At 40.4% G+C, this 12,500-nt stretch overlaps 1 protein-coding gene across 1 annotated transcript in view; it reads right to left on the reverse strand.

The window, feature by feature from the left end:
* The window catches only part of LOC143277209 (uncharacterized), a 15,096-nt gene extending 11,224 nt beyond the window's left edge, over positions 1 to 3,872 (reverse strand). The window contains exons 1-3 of the mRNA XM_076581999.1: positions 3,846 to 3,872; positions 2,846 to 2,981; positions 1,107 to 1,220 (exon numbers count right to left, since the gene is read on the reverse strand). Of these exons, the coding sequence (XP_076438114.1) occupies positions 1,107 to 1,220; positions 2,846 to 2,981; positions 3,846 to 3,872 (277 nt within the window). The remainder of the gene's footprint in view (positions 1 to 1,106; positions 1,221 to 2,845; positions 2,982 to 3,845) is intronic.
* Between the last annotated feature and the right edge of the window lie 8,628 nt (positions 3,873 to 12,500).

Genomic DNA, 12,500 nt, shown 5'->3' on the forward strand with positions numbered 1-12,500 from the left:
GATGTGTTGTACAGACATATTAAATCATGTCATTTGTTTTAAGCAAGTTTCATGTCAGCGCAATTTCTCTTTTTAAACGCTTTATACAGATTCATACGCAAGTTTCGAGCAGTATCAACATTTGCACACGACACCAATAATCTAAACACATTTGGGCTTTTAGTTAACACTGGGGGAAAATATTTGTTTATAGCAAATTATGGAAATGGACAACAGAGACGAAAATGCGTTTCATCTTCTTTAGTTTCTTTAGACAGTGGACATAATTAATCCCGATTCATAATGAATGATTTTTGTATCGATAAGCATGAACATTTATATCTGAAATTCCAAAACGAAATCTGGTCATTATGGATTTTTAAATGGAGACAGAGACAGACAGACAGACAGACAGACAGAGAGTATCCGAAGACTTGTCCACATATTCAGTACATTCTGGAACGCTAGAATCACATGACAGGCGTTACCAAACAGACAGACTGACTGACCGACAGAGAGATCTAGATAGACAGCAACACACACACACACACACACACACACACACACACACACACACTCACACACACACACACACACACACACACACACACACACACAAAAATGGGGGAGGGATTATACAAAACGGGTGGGGGTGTGGGGGGGTAGAAAAAAGACTCAAGAAGGAACACTTAAAAGAAGAAGAAGAATTTTCAGTTTCAGTTTCTCAAGGAGGCGTCACTGCGCTCGGACAAATCCACATACGCTACACCACATCTGGTAAGCAGATGCCTGACCAGCAGCGTAACCCAACACGCTTAGTCAGGCTTTGAGGGAAGAAAAAAAGGTGTATCATTAAATAACTAGATAATAAATAAATAAATGAATATATAAATAAATAGATAAATGAAAATAGAATAAAAAGGCAACAATGATAATAAATAAACAAATAAGCAAACAAATGTAAAACACACACACACACACACACACACACACACACACACACACACACACACACACGCACACACGCACACTCACCCACTCATTCACTCACTCATGCATACAAGAAGAAGAAAGAGAAGATTGTCATCCAAATACTGCAGAGTGTGCCAGCATGCTGACTTCCTTACCACTTCTGTGGCACTCGATCAATGGCTGACCGAAGAAACCTTCCTTGCACCCACATGACTTGTCATGGCACTCGGCGTTTTCTCCACAGACCAGCCTAGGCCGCCGGCAAGGGGCTGCACGATAAAGGCGAATAGATACATAATGAACGAGGAGTCACGCACCACACACACACACACACACACACACACACAGTGGACGCGAGAGAGACAGAGAAATCAGCCCTATTTCAATATTTATAAGGTTGACAGGCTAGCCAAAACAGGTAAATGAATGACACACACACACACACACACACACACACACACACACACACACACACACACAGTGGACGCGAGAGAGACAGAGAAATCAGCCCTATTTCAATACTTATAAAAGGTTGTCAGGCTAGCCAAAACAGGTAAATGAATGACAATTCTTTTTAATTAATTCGGAAACAACAAGAAATACCTATAACAGAGGTGACTGCAGAGACAACATCACCAGCATCATCGTCATTGATATCATCATTAACATCATTAGTGTTAATATTGATGGTGCATTTGTTTTTTTCCCCAGCAGATTAATTCTACGTCACGTTAATCACGAGACACGTTGTAGACCGTTACCCAAAGAACAACAATAACAACAAATAAATCAATGACATGGCAAAGTATGCACAAGACAACGCTTACCACCATATCAATGATCATCAAGATGTAACCCATCAGAGACTCCAAAATACTTATAAAAAGAGCACAAACATAATCATTTTTGACTCACATGTCTAAACAATGTGGGTATGTTTTAACCCGGTGTTTGGTTGTGTCTCTGTGTGTGTGTGTGTGTGTGGTAAACTTTAATATTGCCATTTTCTCTGGAAATACTTTGTCTACCAATACCAAAACTGGCTTAAACATAGTATGAAAAAAAATCTTCACAGCCATACTAATAACAGGTTGTAAGTCTCCCGAATTAAACCGCATTTCCGAATCATTAACGGTTTATTTCGTTGAGATGTGTTCCGAAATCCGAAAATTCTAAAAACCGCACTCCACTGAGTTTGGCCGACTAGAAGGTAGGTTGTTTTCGAAGACGACATGACCTCATGTTTCTTGTTCACAGCCAAAGGGAAAGAAACACAAATTCTGGACAGAACACTTAAAGTGATACTAACCACACCATCGACGTGTTTACTGCCTATAAATATTCTAAAGTGGACACTGATTTGACTGGAATGAACATGACCGAAAATTGAATCGATCGTTTCTTTCAGCCCGTTGCAGACTGGTTTGTGCAGATCTATAGATAGATCTACAATGTGTTGCGATGTGCTTGAAGGAGATGGCAATGTCTCCTTTACCGTTCAAATAAAAGAATAATCAAGATATAATAAACACTCAGAAACCATGATTTAAACGGCGTTATTACTTTCACTACAATCACGTCTATTTATCACACAAAGAAGAAAACGTCAACATTGCGCGGAGTTTTAAATTTAGTCAATTGACGTCAGATGTGCCGCAGCCGCGGGAATTAGTCTGCTTGCATCGGAACTGAACATGCCAGGTTCTGTCCTGCTCCCATGCCCACTTTTCAACGATGTTTTAAATATCCTTTTTTCTTCTCACGATTTCTTTACTGGATAAAGCGCAAAGCACACGTGAGTCTTGAAGGCTTTGCATCTTGTCTTAGATATATTATTGTTATCAGCATTGTCTTGAACATCATTATTGTTATAATTTGTCAACAGTACACATACGTCGTGATAGAACCGCTTGCACGTGACACAGAACTGCCGACACGATCAACAGCCGGAACAACATGCCGATCAGCTGAATGGTCCACCAGCGATCGGTGGATCGAAGGTTGAAGTCCTGAAAACTGAAGATAATGCACTGTGAAAAGAGTGTTGATATATCATTATTGCTTCAACATCAGATGATGCTACAGTCAAAAACAGTCATCATGTAGCTCTGTGTCTGTCTGTCTGTCGTAGGAACAGGGACGGAGTCACTGTCAAGTGTGGAGTGGAGTGGAGTAGGGAGTGGAGTGGAATTTTTATTTAATGTCCCGTCACATATACTGGTGATTGTCAACATTTTGTTCGAGTATTGATTTTCACATTTGAATGTTATTTTTTTAAAAAGGGGAAGAAATGAAAAAAAAAAAAAATGACAGGATGAGAACGTGGTAAATGGTGAATTAGGGGGAAACTGGGTAGATGACATAACTGGCATTCAAGTCATTCCAACTACGCTGTTGCAATATTACCTACAACTACCTCTTCGCGAATGTTCTCTGTATATATATATATATATATATAGAGAGAGAGAGAGAGAGAGATTCATACAACATAATAGTAGAGGAGAGCAAGTGCTGGTAACAGCTACACAATCCTTCCGCACTTCAAAATAACTCTGCAAAGATTGAAAAAGATTTGCAAAGATCTATGAAAAACAGAAAGCTTCCACGACTGCTACTGGGGGATCGTTAGAATTCTCTGTGAGGGGAGAGTCAGTTGTATGCATGATACGACTGCAGTTCATCCACTTTGGACTCCTCGGATATTTCAGCAATGACAATGAACTATCACCCCCTATAGTAACTTACAGAATACTTTGTAAATGATTCGTGACCCAGAAACACCGATCATAATTTAGTGGCGTTTTCAATCATAGCGGGGGAACAGCTGCATAACAATGTATGCAATGATAACGACTGCAACAACGAAAGAAAACCATGCATGCTATAAGACTGACTGAACTCAGAGTCAACCGGGGGTCCATTGTGGACCATTGTTTATGCCTGAAATGACTTATGTTTCCTGTCGTGAATGAGATTCATCAGATGTCTGGGCAATGAGTGAGAGTCGACTCCCCTGGCAAGGTGAACACACACAACAAAATTATCCGGCAGCTATGTAACTTATTTGACAGTCTGTATTCAGATAATGTTCATCTTATAACTATGTCTGTGAATACATTTTTAAAAAATCGATTCACACTCTTGCTACTGATGTTGACATGTTGGAAGTAAAAATTAATCACAATCTTAATCATCGTCATAATCATTGTCGTTATCGTCAAAACGAAAATCTTAACATTTTACGATTGTAGAAAGAAAAACCCACAACATTCAGTGTGAAAAAGAAAACTGCTTGGGAATCGAAAAAAATAGTTAACACGTTCATTAAACGTGTCTCTCTCTCTCTCTCTCTCTCTCTCTCTCTCTATATATATATATATATATATATATATATATATATATATACATACATATATATATATATATAAAGAAGATATTTTATGGAGTGAGTGTATATCAATTAAGATAAACTTAACCAGTCTGGTTCACTTACAGCAACTCGAAGGTACAGATGACGAGAGCGTATGTTTTCAAAATTAACTCCCCGCAAAGTGTTGTTTGAGGACTAATAGGGATGCTTTATATAGCCACAAGGGTGACTGGTTAGTAACTGACTTCCCAAGCAACATCGTGACACTTTATGATAACAGATTTCGCTGAGCTTAAGTCCTGTCGAGGGCAATGTCACGCGTAAGGCTCACTGCTGTTCGTCATGTCTCCTGCACTTTCTGATTGAGGAGGTCCAGGAGACCATCATTGGCTTTTGTAAAAAAATGGCAGCGTGATATATCCGAACGTGCGGAAACAAGGGCAGCTGTTCATAGCTGGTAGTAAAACTGGACAGTTTCATTTCGCCTATAGATTATAAGATTTTTTTTTCAACACAAAAAAACATGCGTATTTTGCGTGTTTTGGAAGTAATGGCATTGAAGAAAAATCCTGATCTTTTCAATACACCATCCACAGATGACTTGGTTCCCGCATATAAAAAAAACAAAACAAACACAATAACAAGGTCTTCACGTGGCAGTGGAAGGGGCTCAACAAACAAAACAACCAGAAGTATCTACCATGTTTGTCTCCCTTATAATGGAAACTTGACTAACATCACCGGAACGTGACTTGACTTTACAAATTTTCTTTAAATAGTTTTCACACCAACTACATTGTTCTTACTCTGCGCTGATATTTTCTTTTACGTCACGTCATACGTTTAGACTACGTCTTAGTTCTTTGCCCCTCCCCCCACCCCCCCCACCCCCCTTTCTCTTTCTCTTCTCTCTCTCTCTTTCTCTCTCTCTTCTCTGCAATGTTCATTCTGTTTGTTTTCTATTCATGATCAGTTGTTTGCGATTTTTTTATGTGATGATCCTGAAAGTCTGATGCTTCAACAACAATTTGATTCTCGTATAATTTTCACTTATGTGTAAGAATTCATCACAAACAATTCCAACCAAGTAATGACCAACACAGCGACAAAGGACCAAGGGATATGTTGATGGAAATCCAAGCCATGGATCACAAGCAATGTATTGGAGATGTGTGAGTTTAGAAGGACCGTAAAGTCTGGAAAGGGTGAGACTGGGACCACTGAAGCGAATTCACATCAACTCAAGAACATGACACGTATTTGAGCCGCTTACTTACATATCTAAGATAAGATAAGATGAGAAAGATAAGAATAACTTTATTATCTCCAACTGGAGAAATTTGGTCAGGTGCATTATCACAACATAGACAAGTAAACGACATGGGGGCCATAACTGTAAAAGTCAACAACAGCTTTTACGAATATTACGAAGATACAAATGTAAAAAAAAAATATCACATACACCGTTTCATACATACATCCATACACTGCAGGTAGTAACTAGTATTCTTAATGTAAAAACAGAAATAATTAAGAAATATTATTTTAATATAATCATAAACAAAGCCTACTATACTGCACATTGATTATAGTAGACATATAAGATAAGAATAAAGATAAATTGCGGAAAACCGCATCCAGATAATTAGCACACACCCGCACCCACCCACCCCACACACGCGGATTACTTGATTAAACATGAGTAATAAACATGTTCTCAAATAAATGCATTTCACATATTCGCTTTTAAAAACATTGCAATTAATTATTACATCTACCGACCAGCACTGCAGTTCTCTGCTGTCCACACTGGGTGCGGTCAGTGGCAGAATATGTTCCAAAGAGAAGTGCAGAGTACAGTCCTGTTATAAACAAGAAATGGTCTTCTTTTCATCTTGCTCTTCTTTTCTCACAGGTCTGTGGTCATTCTGAAAGCTAGAGCGGCAGATAGTAGTGATGATAACAGTGATAACAACATTAACAATGATAGTAACAATTATGATACAAACAGTAATGATGAACAACAGAAATATTGTTAATGGTAATGATAAAAAAGATAAGTTGATAACTACATAAATTATTAAATTATTCAATCGAGTAATCAATTGATACACAAAGAAAAGAAAGTGAGGGATGAAGGCAGATGGGATTTTAGATTGCTCCTCATGGAAAAAAAACTGATTCTAGATCGAAGCTCAAAACAAATCTCCCGAATCTTCGAAGTCTTGCTGCGACGGGCATAAAGGACCCGAACGATAATCCGATGACTGTCAGGCTACTTTGCTTCAACGCCCACAATATCGACTTTGCGGAGTAAAACTGAATTAGTATTGCTTGTTGCGCACTCCACACATCCGCCATTGTGAAAATGGAGCAAGAGAGGTCACGGACAGACACGTGATCAAGATCTCGCGATACGCGGCTTGATTGCTAATCACGCGGCCCCTGTCGGATGAGAAATTGGATTGGCTCGATCTAATGAAAACGCACCTTAGCGTATGATTGTCGGAAGACAATGCTCGATAGTCTGTGGCTCCCTCATGGCAGCCACCGGTCACCATCACCATCTTGATGCGGACATGGACGTGCCACGAATCGTAAGCTGGCAGAAGCATTCCCATGGCTGCTGTTGGACAAAAGGGGCAGGGTGCAGGATTAAGACAAAAACTTAAGACATCAATAATCAAATATCGTATGCAATACTTCTATAGATTATCATTTCAAATGTGAAATTTGATGTGGGGACCTACAATAAACAACCAACTGGACTATTTAATACTTAACTAGCTAACTTTAATAAAGAACATTTTGAAATACATAACTTTTCCAAAGAAAAAAAAACCCATCCCCCCTCTCACACACACTTCCAATATCATGTTCTTCTTTCTGCAGTCACCCTCTCCATTTTACATTTTGTACTCTTTCTTTTCCACTCTCTCTCTCTCTCTCTCTCTCTCTCTCTCTTGCCCCCCCACGCCCCCACCCCCCAACCCCTCCCCTCCACCTCAACGGCCCCCTTTTCAGTTGAATATTACTTCCCCTGCCATTGATTTTCACAAATGATTATTTCTAATTAATGATAATAATAATCATCATTATGATAGAAAGAATAGTAATACAAATAATAATATCATTTATTTTCAGTCCAATATCATCACCTTAGATGATCAGACTATAAGTATAACTAAATAAACGAACGAACGAGCAGGGTGCAGCGCAGAAAGCCTTAAAAAAATCATAATTAAAAAAAAAAAACAAAAAAAAACCCCACCTTAGTAGCATGAAGGAAACTGTTTCTGTGTCATGCTCATGAAACACGAAGGAAAGGTGGAAACGATGTCACGTGTGCAGCATGCAGATTTTCCCCATTGAAAGAGGGTCAGATGTGTGTGTGTGTGTGTGATGTGTGTGCATGTGCGTGTGTGGGATGTGTGTGTGTGTGTGCGTGCCTGTGTGTACGTGTGTCGTGTGCGTGTGTGTTGTTGTTGTTGAGGATGTAGCATGGTTGTGTGCGAAGTGTGTGTGTGTGTGTGTGTGTGTGTTTATGTCACTTTGAAGAGTAAACCAATCGTCCGACGATGTGTTTACACCCTTAACTTTTTTTCAGGGGAATTTTTCTCCCTTCACAGGCAAACGTCGTTCTCATGTTTTACTCCCGAGCCATGCAAAACCATTGCTCACGAGGAAGATTAATGATGCTCTCTCATGGGTGGCTCCCCGCTGCCTGTTGCCATCAACTTTCAGTGCAGGAGTTAGAGATTTATCTCATCATGGACAATACATCACGACGTTTGCAGAAACGATTATTATAGTTTATTCATAAAATAAAACCGTGCTTTCCACGAATGAAATATGTTCCTGTTCGTGTAACAGGCTTCCTGGGGAAGACAAATTCAGGTCGATCACCCGTCCATCTATCCAGCACACACCAGCATTACCTCCCTTATCGAAGTGGACGTTTGACGGTAATGTCTTTCGTCGAAAGTTAACGTCACACGTTTTATCCGAAGTGCAGTCAGTCACTTCAATGTGTGCGTGCAGGCATGCGCGTGCGTGTGTGTGCGTGCGTGTGTGTTGGTTTGGCCATGTCATGAGAATGAAAGACTAGTCATCTTCCCAAGAATCTTCCTCTTCTCTTTACCACCCTTCGGGAAAGCCAACAGACAGGTCAGGTCGAACGCTTCAATAACTCCCTCAGAGAGTACGTGTATTGTATTGTATTGTTATGCTTTTTTTCTCACAACTGCTTTCTCTGCGTGAAATTCTGGCTCCTCTCCCCCAGGGTGGTGGGGGTTTGGGGGGGGGAGGTGCGGGGGGGATGGCGTCGCCACTGTGCAGCGCCACTCTTATTTTTCTTCCTTTTTTTCTTAAAATCTGTCTGCAGAGTGTACTTGTTCTAAAGCGTTAAAACCCCTTTCTTGCCATGGTTTCGTTTACGTACGCATAAGTTTATGCCTGAACACGGTTCATTGTCTCCTCTGAAAGACTAAAACGCAACAGTCCACATTGCTGGGAGGGGAAACATGGTGAGGACAGCAGCGTTCGGAGGATGGTGACAGGGCATTGAGTGTTGGAGAAGAGACGCCGGGCGCAATAGCCGAGTGGTTGAAGCGTTGGACTTTCAATCTGAGGGTCTGAGGGCCCCGGGTTCGAATCTCGGTAAAGGCGCCTGGTGGATAAATGGCAGAGATTTTTTCTGATCTCCCAGGTCAACAAATGTACAGACCTGCTATAGTGCCTGAACCCCCTCTGTGTGTATACGCATGTAGACGATCAAATACGCTCGTTAAATACCCTGCAGTTGATGTCAGCGTCATGTGGGTTATGGAAACAAGAACATACCCCGCACGCACACCCCCGAAAACGGAGTATGGCTGCGTACATGGCGGGATAAGTAAACAAAACGGTCATACTCGTAAAATGTTACGTGTTTGTATGAGTGTGCATGTTTGAATGAGACCATATTGAATGACGCAGGATACGAATGATGAGCGCCCAAATGGCAGCTGCCCAGGTAGACAGCCTGTTGTGCAAATGACTCCGTGTTTGTAAAAGCGCTTAGAGCGACAGAGGATAGGCTCTATATATGAATGTATATCATCACCATCTTCACATGGAGAGCCGATCTTAATACTGTCGAGGCCTGAACCCCCACCGCCCCCCCAGCCCCAATCCCCGCCACCCCCTCCACCCCGCCACACACACACACACACACTCCCCCATAACCCAACCCCAACCCATCCCCACGCTCAGACGTGGCCGTGCATTTGGAGTTCGGTTCGGACCAATGTCTCACACACAAAAAAGGCACTACTGACGCCAGTGATGATGATTGTGGGGGGTGTAATGTCTCTGTATGCATGTGCACGTGTGTGTGTGTGTGTGTCTCTGTGTGTGCGTGTGCGTGTGTGTGTGTGTATGTGTGTGTGTGTGTGTGAATAGAATAGAATAGAATGGATTTTATTATCATGAAAGGTTTATAAGACACAAGTACAATGATATATATATATATATATATGTGTGTGTGTGTGTGTGTGTGTGTGTGTGTGTGTGTGTGTGTGTGAATAGAATAGAATAGATTTTATTGTCATGAAAGGTTTATAAGACACAAGTACAATGGTAAATAAATAAATATGTGTGTGTGTGCGAGTGTGTGTGTGTGTGTGTGTGTGTGTGTGTGTGTGTGTGTGTGTGTGTGTGTGTGTGTGTGTGTGTGTGTGTGTGTGTGTGTTGGTTTCTGTGAATGCATGTGTTTGTGTCCGTTCGTGCGTGCGCGCTTTCATATTCTTTGCCCGAAATGTTGCCTCGTGATATTTCAGATCAATACTTTATGAGTTTGTTGTAGAGCTAGAAATTCAGGTCAAAGCACTTATTCTAGAAGAAAGTAATAGGATACGAAATGGAAGCTAGGTTTGTTTATATTTTTTGTTTGTTTTGTTTCGTGTTGATTTTTGTTGTTGTTGTTTTTTTTTTTTTTTTAGATCTTCTGACTGTGCATTTTGAAATTTGAATAATTACTTTTCTTGTTCTTCTTTGTTCTTTTTTTCTTTTTTTTTAATGAACTGCTTTCAGAAAGTGATGGCAAAAATCGGATTGCCACTCAGATTATTGCTGAAATATTACATGCATTGAATGACGAGGTTTTTTTTACATTCTTTTACTTCTTCTGCCTGTCTGTCTGTCTGTATATTTATATGTCTGTCTATTCATCTATCTGTCTATCTGTCTGTACATCTGTTTCTTAGTATTTCTATCTATCTATCTGTCTGTACACCTGTTTCTTAGTATCTATCTATCTATCTATCTATATGTCTGTCTGTCTGTCGTTGCTCCTTTCTTGTCTCCCTATAGAAAACAAGAGGCAAAGCCTTCAAGACTCACTTGGGCTTCACGCTTTATCCTGTAAAGGAATCATTAGGAGGAAAAAAAGAGATTTTTAAAATGGTTGAAAAGTGCTCTGTATTAAACTTTTTTTTTACTTTAATATGATGGATAAGCTTGGGAGAAGAAAAAAGAAAAGAAAGGAAAAAAATGTAATGTTTAAAATGAGAAAGATCAGTTAAAAGTAAATTAAGTCCCCTAGCATTAATTACAGAATAATTTCCCTTTTTTTACTATCTGCACTTAAACGTTTGCAAAAATAAATAAAACTTCCATGCTTAGCAAAAGAAGTTACTGTTTGAACAAAAAATGATAATAATGACTGCTCTTGTTGTTGTGTCGAATATCAGATCAAAGTGCCAAGTTTAGAGAATACAAAAAATATAAATATAACAGTAAATGCAGTTTGCATATAATTAGGCTTCATTTTTTTGTGCCCATCCCAGAGGTGCAATATTGTTTTAAACAAGATGACTGGAAAGAACTGATTTTTTCCTATTTTTATGCCAAATTTGGTGTCAACTGACAAAGTATTTGCAGAGAAAATGTCAATGTTAAAGTTTACCACGGACACACAGACACAGAGAGAGAGAGAGAGAGAGAGAGAGAGAGAGAGAACCCAACACCGGGTTAAAACATAGACTCACTTTGTTTACACAAGTGAGTCAAAAAATGATAGTGGTTGAAATTAAGAGCAGGCAAATGACTCCTCTGTCATTTGTAAGTAACTTTACTGCCCTTAAAGAAGGGCGGTGTGTGTGTGTTGGGGGGGGGAGGAGGAGGATCTGTTGGGTAAGGTGGAAGTTGGTGGGAACGCAAAGAAGGTTTTGAACCCTCGGAAGCCAACTGAATGGGAGCTATTTAAATGTTCTCCAAGTAAGAGAGTCATTTTGGTATGCCTGAAATGACAGCAGCTGTATATGGACTGTCAAGATGATTACTTCCTTACAGAGAGGACACAGGGAAAAACTTAGCAACCTTTAGAAAAGTATTAATAGTTTTTTTCCCGTCCGTCATTCAAATAACATCTCTCGATCTTTCTTCTTCTTCGTTTGTGAGCCGCAACTCCCACGTTCACTCGTATGTACACGAGTGGACTTTTTGGTGTATGACCGTTTTTACCCCGCCATGTAGGCAGCCATACTCCGTTTTCGGGGGTTCTCGATCTTTCGACCACCAAGCTTTTTACTTTCACTGTATCTGTTCATCTCCCACTCCATAGTTTGAGCTGGCTGATAAAACAAACAAGCAAACAAATAAGCAACAACCTTTCTTCTTCTTCTTCCTCTGCGTTCACTCGTATGCACACGAGTGGGCTTTTACGTGTATGACCGTTTTTTACCCCGCCATGTAGGCAGCCATACTCCGTTTTCGGGGGTGTACATGCTGAATATGTTCTTGTTTCCATAACCCACCGAACGCTATCATGGATTACAGGATCTTTCACGTGCGTATTTGATCTTCTGCTTGCATATACACACGAAGGGGGTTCAGGCACTAGCAGGTCTGCACATATGTTGACCTGGGAGATCGTAAAAATCTCCACCCTTTACTCACCAGGCGCCGTCATCGTGATTCGAACCCGGGACCCTCAGATTGACAGTCCAACGCTTTAACCACTCGGCTATTGCGCCCGTCCAGCAACAACCAAAAGTGAAATGGGGGTGAGAGCTGTTGAGAATACGAAGATCTGTTGTTGTGTTCAAATGGGTCAGGAAACACGATTCCGATTCTGTTTCTTGTTTTTGTTGTTGCAAACTGAAACGCTTTAATCAGGTCAACAGTGAATTGAAAAGGA

The sequence above is a fragment of the Babylonia areolata genome, chromosome 2, assembly GCF_041734735.1.
Source record: "Babylonia areolata isolate BAREFJ2019XMU chromosome 2, ASM4173473v1, whole genome shotgun sequence".
NCBI classification, from domain to species: domain Eukaryota; kingdom Metazoa; phylum Mollusca; class Gastropoda; order Neogastropoda; family Buccinidae; genus Babylonia; species Babylonia areolata.